The following is a 20966-nucleotide window of genomic DNA, read 5'->3' as shown; positions in this document are numbered from 1 at the left end:
TAACTTTACTATAAAAATAGATTTTGGAGTGATTCTTTTTCCTGCTATTTAATATTACTGTGTTTTATGATTCTACTCAAAAACAGATTTTGTTATTTTAGTTTCTAACAAAAAAATCTTTATGATAATGCTTTTTGCTATTAAAGTTTCTAACAAAAACATTCTTTATGAAAATTCCTTTTGCTATTGGAGTTTTATAAAAGCTTTTTAGTTGATTCTTTTGGCTATTGAAGAATATTATAGTTTTGTTTTAGTTGATCATAACAGCATATTTTAATTGATTATTTTTAGTTCATTCTTTTTGCTATTAGTTCATGAGCTATAAATGACCCTAAAATTGAAAAGCACTACAAATGAACTATGAAAAGGTTGAAAGTTGGCATGGTGTCATCATTTCACCCACATAGCATGTGCTAAAAAGTTGAGAGGGTTACGGCAAAAACTGGATGCACTTCGTGTACAAAATGGACAATCTTTTCCGAAGTATCAGGGTTTCGAACGAAAACTCATCAGTTACAAAGGGATTTCATTTTTTTGAACTTATTTGAACTCCAGACTTTTTGTGTGTTCAAAATGCACCATTCAAAGCCACATCATCAATTTTCAACCCTTTCTGACTTCATTTGTTATTTTTCATGCATTTACTGATTTTCATGAGCTATATGACCGTGAAATTGAAAAGCACTACAAATAAACTCTGAAAAGGTTGAAAGTTGGCATGGTGTCATTATTTCACCCACATAGCATGTGCTAAAAAGTTGAGAGGGTTACGGCAAAAACTAGATGCACTTCGTGTACAAAATGGACAATCTCTTCGGAAGTATCAGGGTTTCGAACGAAAACTCATCAGTTACAAAGGGATTTCATTTTTTTGAACTTATTTGAACTCCAGACTTTTTGTGTGTTCAAAATGCACCATTCAAAGCCACATCATCAATTTTCAACCCTTTCTGACTTCATTTGTTATTTTTCATGCATTTACTGATTTTCATGAGCTATATGACCGTGAAATTGAAAAGCACTACAAATAAACTCTGAAAAGGTTGAAAGTTGACATGGTGTCATCATTTCACCCACATAGCATGTGCTAAAAAGTTGAGAGGGTTACGGCAAAAACTGGATGCACTTCGTGTACAAAATGGACAATCTCTTTCGAAGTATCAGGATTTCAGACGAAAACTCATCTGTTACAACAGGCATTTCAAATGAACTACAAAAAGGTTGAAAGTTGGCATGGTATCATCATAATAGTTGTGGAGAGAAAGTCTTCACTTTTTCTTCGCTTGTGTCCTTTGCTTATTGCGCCGTAACCATGGATAATCTTCATCGTTTATCAGGATGCTTGGATCAGCCTTGACTTTGAAGGGAGGAATTTCATGAAACTTTTCATAATCTTCAGACATGTCTGTCTTGCCCTCCACTCCCACGATGTCCATTTTTCCTGAAAGAACTATGTGGCGCTTTGGCTCATCGTATGATGTATTCGCTTCCTTATCTTTTCTTTTTCTCGGTCTAGTAGACATGTCCTTCACATAGATAACCTGTGCCACATCATTGGCTAGGACGAACGGTTCGTCAGTGTACCCAAGATTGTTCAGATCCACTGTTGTCATTCCGTACTGTGGGTCTACCTGTACCCCGCCTCCTGACAGATTGACCCATTTGCACTTAAACAAAGGGACCTTAAAATCATGTCCGTAGTCAAGTTCCCATATGTCCACTATGTAACCATAATATGTGTCCTTTCCCCTCTCGGTTGCTGCATCAAAGCGGACACCACTGTTTTGGTTGGTGCTCTTTTGATCTTGGGCGATCGTGTAAAATGTGTTCCCATTTATCTCGTATCCTTTGTAAGTCAATACAGTCAAAGATGGTCCCCTGGACAACGAGTACAGCTCATCACAAACAGTGTTGTCACCTCTAAGACGTGTTTCCAACCAACTACTGAAAGTCCTGATATGTTCACATGTAATCCAGTCGTCGCACTGCTCCGGGTGTTTGGAGCGCAGACTGTTCTTGTGTTCATCGACATACGGGGTCACCAAGGTAGAGTTCTGTAGAACTGTGTAGTGTGCTTGAGACCAAGAATATCTGTCCCTGCATATTATTGAGTCCCCTCCAAGCGTGCCTTTTCTAGTCAGTCTCCCCTCATACCGTGATTTAGGGAGACCTATCTTCTTAAGGCCAGGAATAAAGTCAACACAAAACCCAATGACATCCTCTGTTTGATGGCCCATGGAGATGCTTCCTTCTGGCCTAGCGTGTCTACGGACATATTTCTTTAGGACTCCCACGAACCTCTCAAAGGGGAACATATTGTGTAGAAATACGGGCCCCAGAATGACAATCTCGTCGACTAGATGAACTAGGACGTGCGTCATGATATTGAAGAAGGATGGTGGGAACACCAGCTCGAAACTGACAAGACATTGCGCCACATCACTCCTTAGCCTTGGTATGATTTATGGATCGATCACCTTCTGAGAGATTGCATTGAGGAATGCACATAGCTTCACAATGGCTAATCGGACGTTTTCCGGTAGAAGCCCCCTCAATGCAACCGGAAGTAGTTGCGTCATAATCACGTGGCAGTCATGAGACTTTAGGTTCTGAAACTTTTTCTCTGGCATATTTATTATTCCCTTTATATTCGACGAGAAGCCAGTCGGGACCTTCATACTGAGCAGGCATTCAAAGAAGATTTATTTTTCTTCTTTCGTAAGAGCGTAGCTGGCAGGACCTTCATACTGCTTCGGAGGCATGCCATCTTTTTCGTGCAAACGTTGCAGGTCCTCCCGTGCCTCAGGTGTGTCTTTTGTCTTCCCATACACGCCCAAGAAGCCTAGCAGGTTCACGCAAAGGTTCTTCGTCACGTGCATCACGTCGATTGAAGAGCGGACCTCTAGCTCTTTCCAGTAGGGTAGGTCCCAAAATATAGATTTCTTCTTCCACATGGGTGCGTGTCCCTCAGCGTCATTCGGAACAGCTAGTCCGCCGGGACCCTTTCCAAAGATTACGTGTAAATCATTGACCATAGCAAGTACGTGATCACCGGTACGCATGGCGGGCTTCTTCCGGTGATTTGCCTCGCCTTTGAAATGCTTGCCTTTCTTTCGACATTGATGGTTGGTCGGAAGAAATCAACGATGGCTCAGGTACACATTCTTCCTGCATTTGTCCAGGTATATACTTTCAGTGTCATCTAAATAGTGCGTGCATGCGTGGTATCCCTTGTTTGTCTGTCCTGAAAGGTTACTAAGAGCGGGCCAATCGTTGATGGTTACAAACAGCAATGCGTGCAGGTTAAATTCCTCCTGTTTGTGCTCATCCCACGTACGTACACCGTTTCCATTCCACAGCTGTAAAAGTTCTTCAACTAATGGCCTTAGGTACACATCAATGTCGTTGCCGGGTTGCTTAGGGCCTTGGATGAGAACTGGCATCATAATGAACTTCCGCTTCATGCACATCCAAGGAGGAAGGTTATACATACATAGAGTCACGGGCCAGGTGTTGTGATTGCTGCTCTGATCCTCGAAAGGATTAATGCCATCCGCGCTTAAACCAAACCATACGTTCCTTGGGTCAGCTGCAAACTCAGCCCAGTACTTTCTCTCAATTTTTCTCCACTGCGACCCGTCAGCGGGTGCTCTCAACTTCCCGTCTTTCTTACGGTCCTCACTGTGCCATCGCATCAACTTGGCATGCTCTTCGTTTCTGAACAGACGTTTCAACCATGGTATTATAGGAGCATACCACATCACCTTCGCAAGAACCCTCTTCCTGGGGGGCTCGCCGTCAACATCACCAGGGTCATCTCGTCTGATCTTATACCGCAGTGCACCGCATACCGGGCATGCGTTCAGATCCTTGTACGCACCGCGGTAGAGTATGCAGTCATTAGGGCATGCATGTATCTTCTGCACCTCCAATCCTAGAGGGCATACGACCTTCTTTGTTGCGTATGTACTGTCGGGCATTTCGTTATCCTTTGGAAGCTTCTTCTTCAATATTTTCAATAGCTTCTCAAATCCTTTGTCAGGCACAGCATTCTCTGCCTTCCACTGTAGCAATTCCAGTACGGTACCGAGCTTTGTGTTGCCATCTTCGCAATTGGGGTACAACCCTTTTTTGTGATCCTCTAACATGCGATCGAACTTCAGCTTCTCCTTTTGACTTTCGCATTGCGTCCTTGCATCGACAATGACCCGGCGGAGATCATCATCATCGGGCACTGGTTCCTCTTGATCTTCAGCAGCTTCCCCCATTGCAGCATCATTGGGCACATCGTCTGGTTCCTCTTGATCTTCAGCAGCTTCCCCGGATGCAGCATCACCGTATTCAGGGGGCACATAGTTGTCATCGTCCTCTTCTTCTTCGCCGTCTTCCATCATAACCCCTATTTCTCCGTGCCTCGTCCAAACATTATAGTGTGGCATGAAACCCTGGTAAAGCAGGTGGGTGTGAAGGATTTTCCGGTCAGAGTAAGACTTCGTATTCCCACATGTAGGGCATGGACAACACATAAAACCATTCTGCTTGTTTGCCTCAGCCACTTCAAAAAAATCATGCACGCCCTTAATGTACTCGGAGGTGTGTCTGTCACCGTACATCCATTGCCGGTTCATCTGCGTGCATTCCGCTAAACCGTACAAATCTCAAGGAAAATAGAGCTTTGAGGTCGAGCTTCGAGAGGACAAAGCTTAACTACTGTGGCTCGGGCATTTCATCGAACACCTCATGTGCATAGGAGGTGAGCTAGAGCACCACAAAGCCCTCCCCTCGTCGGCCAGAGAAAAACAGAGCACTGGAGTGCTCTGCTCGCGGGCGAGGGGTATATATAGGCACCTCATTGGTCCCGGTTCGTGGCATGAACCGGGAGTAAAGGGGGCGCATTGGTCCCGGTTCGTGGCACCAACCGGGACTAAAGGGGGGGCATTGGTCCCGGTTGGTGCCACGAACCGGTACGCATGCCCCCCTTTAGTCCCGGTTGGTGGCACCAACCGGGACCAAAGGCCTTGTGCTGCCCCGCGTCAAAAGTTTAGTCCCACCTCGCTAGTTGAGAGAACTTGAGAGTGGTTTATAAGCGCTGCTGCGCCCACCCTCTCAAGCTCCTCTCAACTACAGGCTTTCGGGCCTAACCGTTCTCTTTGCCTGTGGGGCCTACTGGGCCTTCTGCGGGCCTGAATCCTGGCCCATGGATGGGTTTCAAGTCGTATTCAGGCCGTGGTGGCCCAGTAGGTGGCATAATTTTTTTCCCTGTTTTTTGTTTTCTCTTTTGCTTTATTTATTTTGTTTTGTTTCTACTTACAACAAAAAACTTATTTATTTTATTCCATTTTGTTTCTAATTACTTATGTATTTTACTTTATTTATTTTATTTTTATTTATTTTACTGCTGCTATTTTTATTTATTTTACTGCTGCTATTTTTATTTATTGTATTAAGGTTTATTTATTTTATTTACTATAGTTTATTTTATTTTATTAAGGTTTATTTATTTTTATTTATTTTATTAAGGTTTATTTATTTTATTTACTATAAAAAAGGAACATAGATGCGCCTATAGAGAAAATTCAACCTAAATTCATAATAAATTTCTATGAAATTCAAAGAAATTTACTCTGAATTTAGGTCAAATTCCCTGTATAAGGGCATCTATTTTCACTTTGAGAGAAGCTCAACAAGGCAGAGAGGGACGGGCTTATAAACCGGTGTGAGCGTCCTTCGGTTGGCGAGGTGGGACTAAACTCTGACCGCAACTAGGACCAACCCTTTAGTCCCGGTTTGTGGTATGAGCCGGGACTAAAGGGTGAGCCTCTGGTCCCGGTTCAAGCCACCAACCGGGACCAATGGTGGTGGGTCAGGAGCGAGGCCCATTGGTCCCGGTTTGTCCCACCAACCGGGACCAAAGGGGCCGGACGAACCGGGACCAATGCCCCCACGAGGCCCGGCAGGCCCCTGACCGCACGAACCGGGACCAATGCTCACATTAGTCCCGGTTCGTGACTGAACCGGGACTAATGTGAATATTGCCCTGTGACCAAAGCCCAGTTTTCTACTAGTGTTCCCAAGTACCTTAAGAAACACTTGGCAATTTTTTCACCAAGTGTTCGAGAAAAAACACTCGGCAAACCCCACTTTGATGACAGGGTGTATGCCGATCAGTCTTCATCGAGTACTTTTCAGTCTTCGCCGAGTATTTTTGGTACTCGGTGTACAACATATTTCCTGTACCTTGGTGTTTGATGATATATTTTCGGATTGCAAATGCAAGACATATTTTCAGATTTGTCATTTTTGACAAGATTTTCATATTTGTCATTTGTTTCAACATTATAATAAGCAGTTTTGAATTTATACATCATCTTCTATTATCTCCGGCAATCTATGCATTTTTTAACACAGCACAAACACATATACTCACATACATGCAACCCTATGAACGCAAGCACACACTCCTTATTCATATGGACACCTTCGAGACACTGAACCGACATAACATTTTGAGATTGACGAAGTCGCCACATACATATTCATAGTCGACAAGAACGTACTCTGCCATTGAACGCACATTATTGAAATGCCAGAAATAAATCCAAGAAAATACAACCATCAGTGCCAAGTTTAGGACTTGAACCTAGTGGGTTGGTTCCACCAGAAAAAACCTAACCATCTGAGCTCGGTTTGCATGTCCGACAGTCTACGATGAAGGTAAAGAAACACATTTTTATACAGGAAGAAGAAGAAACAGAAACAGTCTTGCTAAATCTCAGTCGACTAAGATTTTGTTATGTCTCAATCGATGCTATTATCAAAAATTGTCGCCGATATATCAAAAGAGACACCTCGATGTTGTTGGAGTTCACCTCTGTGCCATTACACCCTACTGTATGTGTCAAATTGAGACCAAACCATAAAACCAGTGCCTCGTCCATAAGCGCATCTCCGCACCAATCGATTTCCTCGTTTCTTGCCGCGACGAATCTGCCAATCGAGTCCTTGATGACAGTGTCATACGAGCCCTTGAGTAAGTCTGGATCAAAAGCCTCATCCACGTTTAGCTTCACATAGTTACTCTTTGGTCTTTCCCGATCATGTCGCTCGATCGTCGCCTTTGCATCACTCGCTATAGTATAGTTAGCAACCAAAGTTCTGATTGCTATTGCTATGAACTTAGGTTCTGGACCTTTTCATTATGCATTAATTTTCTCCTCTCCGACCATAAATACCAGAAACCAATAGCAATTGCTTCTGTTGAATTTCCCAGACCGAAGACTTGTAGCAATAAATATTCTAGCGCAACTCCTGCATGATCCATAGCGCATGTTTTATCAATAGCAAAGTCCAAACGCAGTAACCGCAATACCTATATAGGTTTGCGCATATGAATAACAGGTGCTTGCTATGTACTCCTACTCGACTGAGATTTGTCCAGTCTCAACGGGAAAAGGTAGAAGGAGTTGTGGGCTGAGCCGTTTCACTCACTGTTGAGTTGGATGACCGAAATTGAGCTAACGAGATGTACGTATCTTTTCTTTTACTTTTTGATGAAACGGAGATGCACGTATCCTTGATCATGCAACGTAAAGCACCTTACGTTGGAACTACTCTTCCAACTGCTTCCCTTCGATACGGACACGGTTAGGGAAACCGAAAAGGCCACTGCGCTTCGATAGGGAGACGGTTAAGGAAACCGAAAAGGCCACTGCGTGGCTTCAAAGATCAACTGGAACGTTCTAGAGCACGCCTCGGAGTTCTTCTGGTCACGCGTGGCCGACCTTTATAAGGGATGCCCTAGGGGCCTCGTCAACAAAGCACCCACGCACGACGGCGACCAACCAACGCCAGATTCACGGACTCCCGTAATACGCGAACGCGAGACGATCGATCCTCGGTTGGTTTATTTTAGATCCGATCAGCGGCAATACATGGCGCACGGGCAGGAGTCTTCGATGGAGGCCGCCGCCGGTGGGGGCGCGCCGCTGTGCGCGAACGGCTGCGGCTTCTACGGGAGCGAGGCGACCAAGGGCATGTGCTCCAAGTGCTACCGCGACCACCTCAAGTCCACCGATGTGGCTGCCCCCGTCGTCGAGGGGAAGATCAATGCCGACGACCTAGTCCTCGCCTTCAAGACTTCGGTGAGCCTGCAGGACTCTGCCGCTGCAATTACTGCTGAGGCGGGACCGGCGGCGAAGAAGGCGGCGCCGACCAGGTGCATGGCGTGCAACAAGAAGGTGGGGCTGCTGGGGTTCGCGTGCCGTTGCGGTGGCACCTTCTGCTCGCTGCACCGCTACGTCGACGGGCATGCATGCGGCTTCGACTACAAGAAGGTCGGCCGGGAGCAGATCGCGCAGCAGAACCCTCTCGTCGCGCCGTCCAAGCTCCACAACAAGATTTGAAGGCAGGAGGAGTTGGAAAACATATGTACAGTTTTAGTTTACTCGTTGGCTTTACTATCTCTCATACTTAATTCGATCTTTCAAGCACCGGCTCCATAAGTTGAAGCGGGTCAATCCTGATCTTTCTTGTTCATAACGACGTATTCGTAAAAATTGATGTAACTGGGCACCATCATGTTACTCAGATTAATAATATCCATGTTTTCAAAAAAAAGATTAATAATATCCATGCAGTATTACAGAAAAAATCTTTTATGCCGAGTGCAAGGTTGTTTGCTAAGTGTACTTCACTGAACGCTCGCAAACAAGACCTTTGCCAAGTGTAAAACCCGGTCAAAAAATGACACTCATCAAACATGTATGTTGCCGAGTGTCAAATAGGAAACACTCAACAAAGCATTTTTATTTATTAGACACCCGGCAAACAATTAGGAATCAATAGAGTGCATATGTTTATTTGAATTTACATTTGGATTTGGATTTTGAAGAACAAAATCTTTAAATATTATTCAATAAATAGCAAGAAATGCAATTCATATCTTAAAATTAGCAGCCGGTTCCAAAAAAAAGCCAACATTTGGCATTAATAACACAATGTAATGTGTTCCATGTCCGGAAATTAGGGATGTTTAGATAATTATTTTGCTATGTAGAAGCAATTAATAGCATTTAACGGATTTGATTTTAATTTTAACCGCAAGTGTATGAAAAAAGTTAGCAAAAACAGGTTAAAAACTATTTGTGTTCTTGAGTCAGTGTTTAGGGTGCCAAGACCCAACCCGACCATGAGCAGTGGCGGAGGACGAAAATAATTTGAGGTGAGGCGGACTCTAAAGCATACAAAAGTTTGATGGAATCTAGACTGAAGATTGGGGGAAAATTGTGTTGAGTTGGTTGAGTTGGACAAATTCAGAACATGAAGATGCAGAAAATATATAATTTCATATATTACTTTTTGCCTTTGAAAACATCTTCCCCATCTTGTCCATGAGCAGCAATAGCCTGCATTGGAGCATGTAGGTTTTTAAACCTAAAAATGCAAATGATGTCTAAAAACCATGAAACATGGCATGGCGTCATGATATGATCCCTAGAGGTTGTGATGAAATCTTAATAAGAAGGTTTCACAAAAGTTGTGACGTACACTGCTTGAAAACTAAAGCATCTTTGACCTTGAATTGCATGTACGGAAATTAGGGATGTTTCGAGAGGAAACGGGTTATTAAATGCACTTCATGCATTATTTGAAGGCAAAGTGTGAGTTTCTTCATGTTTGACCTTGAATTTTTTTACACCATCCCATGTTTCGCGTGCAAATTTGGCATTTTTTGGGTTCGTTTGCTATATTTAAGTCATTAAGTGCACTTCAGGCATTAAGTAGATATAGTTCAAATTTGAACTACAAGTGCATTAGAAGGTTGACAAATTTTGGTTAAAAATCCTAATTTTGTTCTTGAGTCTATGTTTAGCCCTTATTCATGAAAATTAAAGGAATTTGAAACATTGGGTTGCTAAGACTCGACCACGGACATAGAGGTTTGGCATTCTAATTCTATAAAAGACAAGGCAAACGAAGTCTGAAAAACATGAAACCTACAAATGGTGTCATAATATGATACCCATATGTTGTGGTAAAGATTTGATCAGTTTTTGCAAAAGTTGTGACGTATACTGCTTGAAACTGAAACATCTCTAAGGAAGAATCATGGTTTCAATAAGGAACATGTCAGGTTTGAAGGTGAAGCGATCACTACTTCATCCATTGGCCTTTAGTTTTTTCTACACTTAAGATACACCATCGCATGTTCTATATCCAAATTCAGCAACTTTTGTTGTTCATTTGTTGTTTGACACATTTCTAGACATTTAGTGACTACAATTAAAATTCGAATCACAATTGCATGATTTTTTATGACAAATTAGGTTGAAAATAATAATTGTTGGGGAACGCAGTAATTTCAAAAAAAAACCTACGCACACGCAAGATCCATCTAGGTGATGCATAGCAACAAGAGGGGAGAGTGTTGTCTACGTACCCTCGTAGACCGAAAGCGGAAGCGTTATGACAACGCTTTTGATGTAGTCGTGCGTCTTCACGATCCGACCGATCCTAGTACCGAAAGTACGGCACCTCCGCGATCTACACACGTTCAGCTCGGTGACGTCCCACGAACTCTAGATCCAGCTGAGTGTCGAGGGAGAGCTTCGTCAGCACTACGGCGTATTGACGATGATGATGAAGTTACCGGCGCAGGGCTTCGCCTAAGCACTACAACGATATGACCGGGGTGTGTAACTGTGGAGGGGGCACCGCACACAGCTAAGAGATTGTCTGTCATGCCTTTGGGGTGTCCCCTGCCATGTATATAAAGGAGGGAGGAGGAGGAGGCCGGCCCTAGAGGGGGCGCGCCAAGTCTGGGGAGTCCTACTAGGACTCCCAAGTCCTAGTAGGATTCCCCTTTTCCTTTTCGGAGTAGGAGAGAAGAAAGAGGGAAAGAGAGAGGGAGTAGGAAAGGGCAGGGGGGCGCCCCCTTTCCCCTAGTCCAATTCGGACCCATGGGGGGGCGCGCGCCTCCTTCCCTTTGGCCTGCCTCCTCTATTCCCGTATGGCCAAATAAGGCCCAATACTTCTCCCGGCGAATTCCCGTAACTCTCCGGTACTCCGAAAAATACCCGAATCATTCGGAACCTTTTCGATGTCCGAATATAGCCTTCCAATATATCGATCTTTACCTCTCGACCATTTCGAGACTCCTCGTCATGTCCCCGATCTCATCCGGGACTCCGAACAAACTTCGGTCATCAAATCACATAACTCATAATACAAAACGTCATCGAACATTAAGCGTGCGGACCCTACGGGTTCGAGAACTATGTACACATGACCGAGACACATCTCTGGTCAATAACCAATAGAGGAACTTGGATGCTCATATTGGCTCCTACATATCTACGAAGATCTTTATCGGTCAAACCGCATAACAACATACGTTGTTCCCTTTGTCATCGGTATGTTACTTGCCCGAGATTCGATCGGCGGTATCCTCATACCTAGTTCAATCTCGTTACCGGCAAGTCTCTTTACTCGTTCCGTAATGCATCATCACGTAACTAACTCATTAGTCACAATGCTTGCAAGGCTTATAGTGATGTGCATTACCGAGTGGGCCCAGAGATACCTCTCCGATACACGGAGTGAAAAATCCTAATCTCGATCTATGCCAACTCAACAAACACCATCGGAGACACCTGTAGAGCATCTTTATAATCACCCAGTTACGTTGTGACGTTTGATAGCACACAAGGTGTTCCTCCGGTATTCGGGAGTTGCATAATCCCATAGTCTGAGGAACATGTATAAGTCATGAAGAAAGAAGTAGCAATGAAACTGTAACGATCATAATGCTAAGCTAATGAATGGGTCTTGTCCATCACATCATTCTCCTAATGATCTGATCTCGTTCATCAAATGACAACACATGTCTATGGTTAGGAAACATAACCATCTTTGATAAACGAGCTAGTCAAGTAGAGGCATACTAGGGACACTTTGTTTTGTCTATGTATTTACACATGTACTAAGTTTCCAGTTAATACAATTCTAGCATGAACAATAAACATTTATCATTAAATAAGGAAATAAATAATAACTTTATTATTGCCTCTAGGGCATATTTCCTTCAATAATTGTATTCTTCAGTATATGTTTTGCTCATATCCAAGAAAAATAGTGGAAGTCCCAACATGAGGGTGACATGACTTGACCCTGAACATGAAGCTTATATGTTTTCCAGTTCTAGAAAATACAAATGAAGTCTGGAAAATACGCACCTAGAATGGTGTCTATATGATACCTAGATGTTGTGGTAAAATTTTGAGAAGTTTTTGCAAAAATTGCAACGTGCATTGCTTAAAAACTAAACCATCTCCAAGGAAAAAAAAACTAATTTTCGAGATGGAAAATGTCAGGTTTCAAGGAGAAATGATTATTGCTTTATCGGTTAGCCTTGAAAAAAATTAAACTCAACATACACCACTATATTTAAGACATTGAATACATTTCTAGTTATTAATGGATATAATTAAAAATTGAACTGCAAGTACATGACAAAGTTGGAAAGATTGGGTTGAAAAAACTTATTTGTGTTATTGAGTCTATGTTCAGGCCTTATCAAAGAAAAAAAAGAGGTATTTCAAACATCAAGGTGTTAGGACTCGACCCCGAATATGGAACCTATTTGTTTTTAAATTTTGAAAAATGCAAACGAAGTCTGAAAAATGTGAAACTTGGTATTGTGCCATGATATGACACCTATAGGTTGTGGTAAAATTTGAGAAGGTTTTGCTAAAATTTTGACATAAACTGCTTAGAAATCGCATCATCTTGGAGGAAGAATCGTGGTTTCGAGATGGTACGGGCTAGGTCTGAACTGAAGCGACCATTGCTTCATCGGTTGTCCTTGAAAAAAATTATACACTCATGATAGAGCATTGCATGGCAGATGTCAACATATGGCATTTTTGGGTCCTTTTCTATATTTAAGTTATTTAGTGCATTTCTAGGTGTTTAGTGAATCTATTTAAAAAATAACTGCAAGTGCGTAAAAAGTTCGTAGGGGAAATTCTTTACTCTATGTTTGTACCTTATCAAAGAAGATAAGAGAAGTGAGAAAATAAAAGAAAGGAAAAGAAAGGAAAAAATGTTTGCCGAGTACCTTGAAAAAGGGATGAAGAGTAGCCAAAGACCTTGCGTTCTGATTGGTCAGCATAGCCCTCCCACGGATCACATGTTGTGGTCATTGGATTCGCTTAGATTAGACGGCTTGGGGTGAGACACCTTCACTCTATCACCGCTCCTTTGGCTGGACTCTACGCCCCCATCTCCTCCTCATCCTCGTCCCCAACCGAGCTGCCACTTCTCCTCCTCTTCCCCAACTGAGCTGCCCCTTCTCCTTTCCCCTAACAAGCAATAGCTAGCAGGCAGCAGCAACACATAGCAGCAAGCGATAGCACACCGCATGTGTATTATGCGACCAAGCTTCCGAGTCCACGCAACATCTCCTGATCGGCTGCACTTTCTCCCACACGGTCTGGCACGACATCTTCTCCAAGCTTAGGCTCACCGCCACCATGCCCGTAGGGCATGAGTCATTCTTCGACTGGTGGCAGGAAGCTACTGCGTCTACTCCGGCCTCCCTTCGTAAAGGCACTGGCTCTCTCGGGATCATCGTGGCCTGGACCCTCTGGAAGCATAGAAATGCTTGCGTCTTCGACAATGCATGACCGTCCACTACCGAGGCCACCTAGGCCGCCCTTGCCGAGGCTAGATTTTGGGCTACGGCAGGAGCCAAAGGGCTACGTGTTTTCATTTTCGAGCCGCCTTGATCGAACCTTTTCTATTCCTGTTATTGCTAGCCTAGCCACCTCAGTGTGTGGCTTCGCATAGCACATGTAATTCTTCCCCTCCTATCAATGAAATGATACGCTTTTTGCGTATTCGAGAAAAAAAGCATCAACACGTAGTGGCGCGTCCCGCCATTGTGCTAGTGTCTGCGACCGTCTTTGCACATCCGGTCGTTTACCCCGCAAAAACTCCATTAAATTGTTTTGCCGAGTATAGCACTCAACAAGGCTTTCGACTTTCTCGAGTGTTACACTCAACAAACTGTTTGCGGCATCTGATATTTATTTTCCAATGAGTTTGAATCTTTGCCGAGTAGCTCAAGAAAAACATTTTTTTAGATAAAGCAAACTTTATTGAAACTTAACGGTGCTTAGGCAAATCGCCTTGAGCACAGACAGCCACATGGGCTGGTACATCGGACTCCCACTCTATATAGTGGTTTGGTTCATACATGCGCCCAATGGCTACTAGTTCATGAGCTACATGGTTTGCACTACGCCGACATGCAAAGATTACATGTTTGGAGAACCACATCTTTAGCTGGAACTTCGAGTCCTCAATAGCTGCAGCATAGGGTGAGGAGTCGACCTTCTGTAGATCCAAGGCATCAGCCAGAAGGTGGGAATCGGTCTCAAAGATCACTCGTAGCATGCCTAGATCAGCAGCAAGAGCTATAGCTTGTGACATCGTGTGTGCTTCGGCCCCGAAAGCATCGTAGACATTGTCCTGGCGTCAGGCTCGGGCTGTGACGATGTTTCCTTCCGTATCTCTAGCAATGACCCCCCATCCAGCATGAGATTCTCCCGCGCGAAACGCCCCATCAGTGTTTATCTTGATCATAGTATCAGGTGGAGGCTGCCAATGCTGCAAGCATTTATCCTTGGCCACTGGTTGAAAAGCCTCAGCATACTCCATTGCTTCACAGCGCACTCTCCTAGCTACCACGGACGCCGAGACAGGAAGCTCACCCTCCCTGAGCTTGTTGCGATTGTTCCACCAGTGCCACCAGAGGATGGTGATCATCACGTGCTTGTTTTCATGCAACCCCCACAAAAGATCCGTCATTGCATGCACAGACGTAGCTTTCTCCAAACTCATGCGCTCCGGTTCCATCGCTAAATCTCTCCATGCCTCCTTGACCGACTTGCATTTGACGAACAAGTGTGCACCATCCTCATCCACGCGTCCACAGAAGAGGCATTTTGTGTCCTGGATCCAGATGCCCCGTCTCACCAAGTTTGTACGAAGGGCCAGGGACTCATGCTTCAGGCGCCACAAAAACAATTGCAAATTCTTCGGACACGGCATTTTCCATATCCTCTTCCATGAGTCATCATCACATTTGTCCAGGTTGTGACTGCCTCCAGAGCTACCCCCTGCGCCCCCGTTCATTCTCTGCTTCTCTGTCTTGACATGGAGCTTGTACGCCGATTTGACCGAGTGTATGCCCTTGCTGTCAAACTGCCAGGCGATGAAATCTTCCACCCTGTCCTGTAAAGGGATCTACAATATGTGGCGCGCATCGTCCACCCAGAAGGTATCCCTGATAAGCCGTTCATCCCACCCTCCAGTAATCAGCAGATTAGGTCAGACACATGCTCAAGCAAGTTTCCCCTCCTCGGAGTAATAATCCTTCTCGCCCAGGGCCTAGGGATCCATGGTTCGGACCAGATTTTCACCTGGGACCCGTCGCCAATGCGCCAAATGTAGCCCTGTTTCACGAGGTCGAGCCCATACAGTAACCTGCGCCATGAGTACAAAATTCCTTCTCTTGGCTGTGCATTGGATATGATCATGGGGGAAATAACGGGCCTTCAAGAGCCGTGCACATAGGCTTTCTGGATACTGAATGAGCCTCCAAATATGTGGCGACAGCATGGCAAGATTTAAACTATACATGTCCCTGAAGCCCAGCCCTCCATGCGCCTTCGGGCGAGTCATTTTCTTCCAGCTGACCCAATGGATCTGTCTTTGTCTTGCTGGCTCCACCAGTACTGCCCGATTAGGGAACTAATCTCTTCACAGAAAGTTTTTGTCAGGTAGAAGCAAGACATGGCATAGGAAGGAATGGCCTGCGTAACCACCTTAACCAATGTTTCCTTTCCAACTTTCGGTATCAGCTTCTCCTCCCACCCATAAACCCGCCCAGCAATAGCTCCTTTTACATAGGCAAACACCTTACGCTTTGATTTCCCAACATGGACTGGTAGCCCTAGGTACTTGTCCTGCCATGACTCATTGTGAATTTTCAAAGCAGATTCACCTCCTCCCTATTCACTTCCTGAGAATTTGGGCTAAACATTATGGCAGATTTTTCCACATTAATGCATTGGCCTGAGCAGCTTTCATACAGGTCCAGCACCTCCTTCAATTCCTGAGCTTCATGCGGGCATGCTTTCAACAGCAGAACGGAATCATCCGCAAAAAAGAGGTGCGAGACCACAGGCGCTGCATGACATATTTTGGCTCCTGAGATCATGCCATTCCTCTCCGCATCATGTAGCAACGCTGAAAGGCCCTCAGCGCAGATTACGAATAGGTAGGGCGAGATCGGGTCACCTTGCCAGAGACCATTTGTTGGGCAAAACTGTTCCGAGAGGGGCCCATTCACTTTAATTTGGTATCTAACCGTCGAGACACATTTCATCACTAGCTGTACCCAAGCTTGTGGAAAACCAAGTTTAGTTAACATCGCCTCCAGGAACCTCCATTCGACACGATCGTGTGCTTTGCTCATGTCCGCCTTCACTGCCGCAACGCCCTCCTTGCCCTTCCTTTTGTTAAGAAGATAGTTGGAGAGTTCATATGCAATCAACACATTGTCAGTAATGAGTCGCCCTGGGACAAATGCACTCAGATTTTCGGAGATGATATCTGGGAGGATTAGCTTGATTCGGTTGGCCAGGACCTTCGACACCAGTTTGTATAGAACGTTGCAGAGGCTGATTGGCAGATCCTTTATCCTCGTTGGGTTCTTAACTTACGGGATTAACACCACCATTGTATCATTCCACCCCTCCGATATCGGGCCACCATTAAGTATCGCAAGCACTTCCTTGACCACTTGGTCCCCCATAAATTCCCAGTGCCGTTTATAAACCACCGAGGGCATTCCATCCGGCCCCGGTGCCTTGAGATCGCCTATGTGATCCAGGGCTGTTTTGATTTCCTCTGCAGTGAATTCAGCGTTCAAAATTGCTTGCATATTAGCAGTAACTTTCGGCTGGACTTTGCTGATGAGTTCATCCAACTGATCGCTCGGTTGCAGAGGAAAACTTGGCAAACTATTCACCAAGTGTCTGAGAAAAAAAACACTCGGCAAACCCCACTTTGATGGCAGCCGAGCAATCTTTGCCAAGTACTTTTCAGCCTTCGCCGAGTATTTTTGGTATTTGGTGTACAACATATTTCGTGTACCTTGGTGTCTGATGGTATATTTTGGGATTTGCAAAGGCAAGACATAATTTTATATTTGTCATTTTTTGACAAGATTTTTAGATTTGTCATTTGTTTTAACATTATAATAAGCATTTTTTTTAATTTATACATCATCTTCTACTATCTCCGACAATCTATGCACTTTTTTTAACACAACACAAACACAGATGCTCACATACATGCAAGATGCAACCCTATGAATGCAAGTACACTCACCTTATCCATATGGGTACCTTCGAGATACTGAGGCGGCACAACATCTTGAGATTGACGAAGTCACCACAGACACGTTTATAGTCGACGGGTACGTCTTCTTCCACGGAACCCACATCGCCGGAAGGCCCGAAATAAATCCAAATAAATACGACCATCAATCCCAAGTTTAAGACTTGAACCCTAGTGGGTTGGTTCCACCACAAGAAAGCTAACCATCTAAGCTCAGTTTGTGTGTTTGACAATCTGTGCTAAAGGTAAAGAAGCACACTTTTATTTGGTATACTTAATGAAAAATTTACGCCATACTAAAGTGGTGCGTCGGGTTGATATTAGCTTCATGGATTTGCTGTTGAACGTGATCTAAATACTATTGAACGTGATTTGCTTCATCGATTCAGTAGTGGCGAAGACTACTCATGTTAGCAGCCCACCTTACCTGTATGGGCTTGCCCCGTCTAGCTCATGGGCCTGGCCTGGTTGAGAACCCCTTAGACTACAAGTACGCGAGAGGAAGCAACTAAGGAGGGTATTCAGTGGGTCACGAACGGCGGCGGCGGCTTCCTTTCCTTCTTCTTTCTCTCGCTCTCCATTCATGTACTCTAGCCAGAGCTTGTAATTCGCACTTGTATCTCGAATTCCCCTGTGCATGTAATAGATCGAGAGAGTATCTACCAGTACCCTAACATCTGGTATACAGAGCCAGGCACCACCCTTCCCTTTCAAATTTTTTCTCCCAAATCCTACAATTCCACCGGCGACGACACCATGCCCGCCGTCAAACCACCAGAGTGGGATGCCATGTCTGCCAAGGAGCAATTGTTGTGGTATCTCGAGAGGTTATGCGCTCAGGCAGACGAGATGAGCTCAGTGTTGGGTATTGCACGAGTGGGTGACCCTCCCGTGGTCACCTCGCTTGTCGATCCGGCGGCCTCAACCACGACGCACGCCTCACCTACTCCCGTCCCCGACGTCTCCGGCTCCACCACCAAGGTCCAGGAAGTGCTTGAGGTAATCCAAGACGCGCCCCCTGCTTGCATCGCGATGGCGCACATCAACTGTTCGACGAATGGCTCGAACCAAGTTGTCGCCACCAACAGCGTCAACAAGGTCACCACCATCTACCCCGAGCCCGTCATCGACCTCAGCGACAAGAGGGTGGAGCAGTTCACTGACTCTACCGTGAGTGCCGAGTCCCTCGCAGTGGTGACCGCCACGGTGGTGTCTTCCAACCCGGGCAAGTACGCAGCGGTGGAGGCCCCTCCCGATGTCCTCACCACACCTGCAGTACCTACCAGCATTTCCTCATCCACCACAAAGGCCAAGGAGGTCTTCGAGGTTGCTTATGATGTGCCCCAGGACAGCATCACCAAGACACTCGTGAGTTATTCGACGGATTGTTCAAACCAAGTCGTTGCCACATCGTCGTTCCGGGGCCATGACCTGGACATCTCGTTGCCCACAAGGCACCAAGGACTTTTGATGCGGCCGACACCATGGCCGTCGTTTCTGGCAGATCATATGGCTGAGGGGAATGAGAATCGACCAACTCCATGGCCATCATTTCAAATCGGCGTGCCATCAGAGGACAAGGATGATTCATGTTTTAGTGAGAAGTTATTTCATGAAGGTAAAAAGTGGCTTTCAGAACTATGTGATTGCTCTATTACTATGGCTCCTCCAGTGCAGCATTCGAATCTAGCTATCACAACTGCACATCTACTTCTGAGCATGCAGAAAATGGTTGCTCTAAGCACCGAACGTTCAAGCAAAAAAATTCTTCAGTTCATGCAATTTGGGCCCTATGAACTAGTCTGCTACAAGCTTCAGGGTCCGATTTCCAGTTTGTTTGCTAGTGTTGTTGTTCAGACTGTATTCTTTGCATATACTATTGATTCACTTCTTCCGTGGGAATTCGGTAGATGTACAATCATGGGAAGGGCAACAAAATGCAGTGGAGGATACACTGTGCAATTTGAGCCACGGCCTGTGTTCAAGTTCAGTCAAGAGACTATCCAGCTGAAGCCACCTTGGCCATCATTTTCATGCGATTGCCGAGCAGTGCGGGTCTTGAGCATGTCAATGCGTTGGAAATTTTTGAGCATTGCAGATCTGAGAGCATCCTGGACGTATCTATTAAGTGTGCACCTGACACCATGTTCCGGGAAGAAGGTTGTTTGCTGGATCTATTCGGTGGCAAGAGCTATCTCTGTGATCAGGCGATTAATTGATGTCCGGCTGAAATGGTGGTCAAAAATACCTAATGGTGAGCCCCCTGATGACTGCTATTCTAGTGTTACTCCTTTTTCTTCACTGGTGACTCCCTCTTTTTATGTTGTTTGTTCATTGGAATCTACTGAGCATCAATTTCTGGCTATTCCTGAACAAGTCAGTGAGTTGGCTGGCACTTTTGGTCTTGACAAATTTTTGAGCACTAGTAATCTGGTATGTGAAATCCAAATGCATTGGAAACTTTCTGAGCATCGAGCACGGGATCTTGCTGACCAAAACGAGGAATTATGTCATATTGGAGATCTTGTGTGGAACCTCCGCGGATACTGCATAAAGATACTTTCTGTAGAGCTCTGGCACTGGTGGTCTCTGACACTGGACACTGACAATTCATGTTTCAGTAAGCATCTTTTGCATGAAGGTAAGCATTGGTTTTCAGAACTCTGTTCATGCTCTATTACTTCTGCTCCTGTACTACAACATTCTTGGCTTGCTACTATGGCTGCACCTCTGTGTCGGAGAATGCGGGAAATGGGTATCGGTCTTCACTTAATACAGTTCGAGCAATTACTGTCGTTTGATAAAGCTAGCATCAATGATCAATGGCAACTTGACTATGACAAGCATGATGTTGTATGTGCTATCCCCCGGCATGAGATATCAAGGGGGGCATACAGATCATGAGCATGACAGTTCATTGGCCATTTTTGAATCAAACTGAACTTAAGGGCAGTGGCCAGCTTGATAAGCAATGCAATTCTGACCAAATAACTAATGGTTCAAGAGCTAGAATTCAGCTTACAGTACTGAATCATGGACACACGGCATACAGTCAGCAGCATGGGATCTTCCTTCTTCAGTTTGTGCGGGTGCTTTGTAAGATGATGTCAGCGTCTGAAACGAGGTCACTTATATCATTATGGTCTCATCATATATTATTGGATTATATGTTTGAGCAGAGCATTTTTCATGACTGGGAGTCACTATTCTATTCAAATCAGCGAACACCCCTTGCCGATTTTGGAATGGTGGATTCCAGTTCAGCCAGAATGGGTATCCCCATTATATCTCAAGTTGTTTCAAAGCATCACTGCGTGGTTCCTATCTGTGCAATTATACAGACCGACAGTGATCAGTGCAAGCGTGAGTGGCACCCGCAATGCTTTTTAAACAAATGGCTAGAGGAGGTTGGAAATGGCCAGAACAAGGCGGATTTTGTTCCCTTGGGTTGTTATGCGTGGGGACTGCTGAATCCTAATTGCTATCAAGTCAGTATG

At 44.8% G+C, this 20966-nt stretch overlaps 2 protein-coding genes across 2 annotated transcripts; one reads left to right on the top strand and one right to left on the bottom strand.

Moving 5' to 3' along the window:
• Positions 1–7931: 7931 nt before the first annotated feature.
• LOC109733382 (zinc finger A20 and AN1 domain-containing stress-associated protein 7-like) lies at positions 7932–8402 on the top strand. The gene has a single exon (XM_020292596.1). It carries the CDS (start codon positions 7932–7934, stop codon positions 8400–8402), a length of 471 nt encoding a protein of 156 aa, XP_020148185.1.
• A 6136-nt stretch (positions 8403–14538) lies between these two features.
• LOC141040769 (uncharacterized) lies at positions 14539–17469 on the bottom strand. Its single transcript, XM_073506887.1, has 5 exons — positions 17461–17469; positions 16466–16714; positions 15763–16031; positions 15486–15549; positions 14539–15309 (listed from the first exon to the last, which is right to left on the bottom strand). Exons 1-5 carry the CDS (start codon positions 17467–17469, stop codon positions 14539–14541), a joined length of 1362 nt encoding a protein of 453 aa, XP_073362988.1.
• Positions 17470–20966: the final 3497 nt, after the last annotated feature.

The sequence above is a fragment of the Aegilops tauschii genome, chromosome 2, assembly GCF_002575655.3.
Source record: "Aegilops tauschii subsp. strangulata cultivar AL8/78 chromosome 2, Aet v6.0, whole genome shotgun sequence".
NCBI lineage: Eukaryota > Viridiplantae > Streptophyta > Magnoliopsida > Poales > Poaceae > Aegilops > Aegilops tauschii.
Note: the sequence above shows the minus strand (reverse complement) of the source record. Positions and strands in the feature narration are given on the sequence as shown.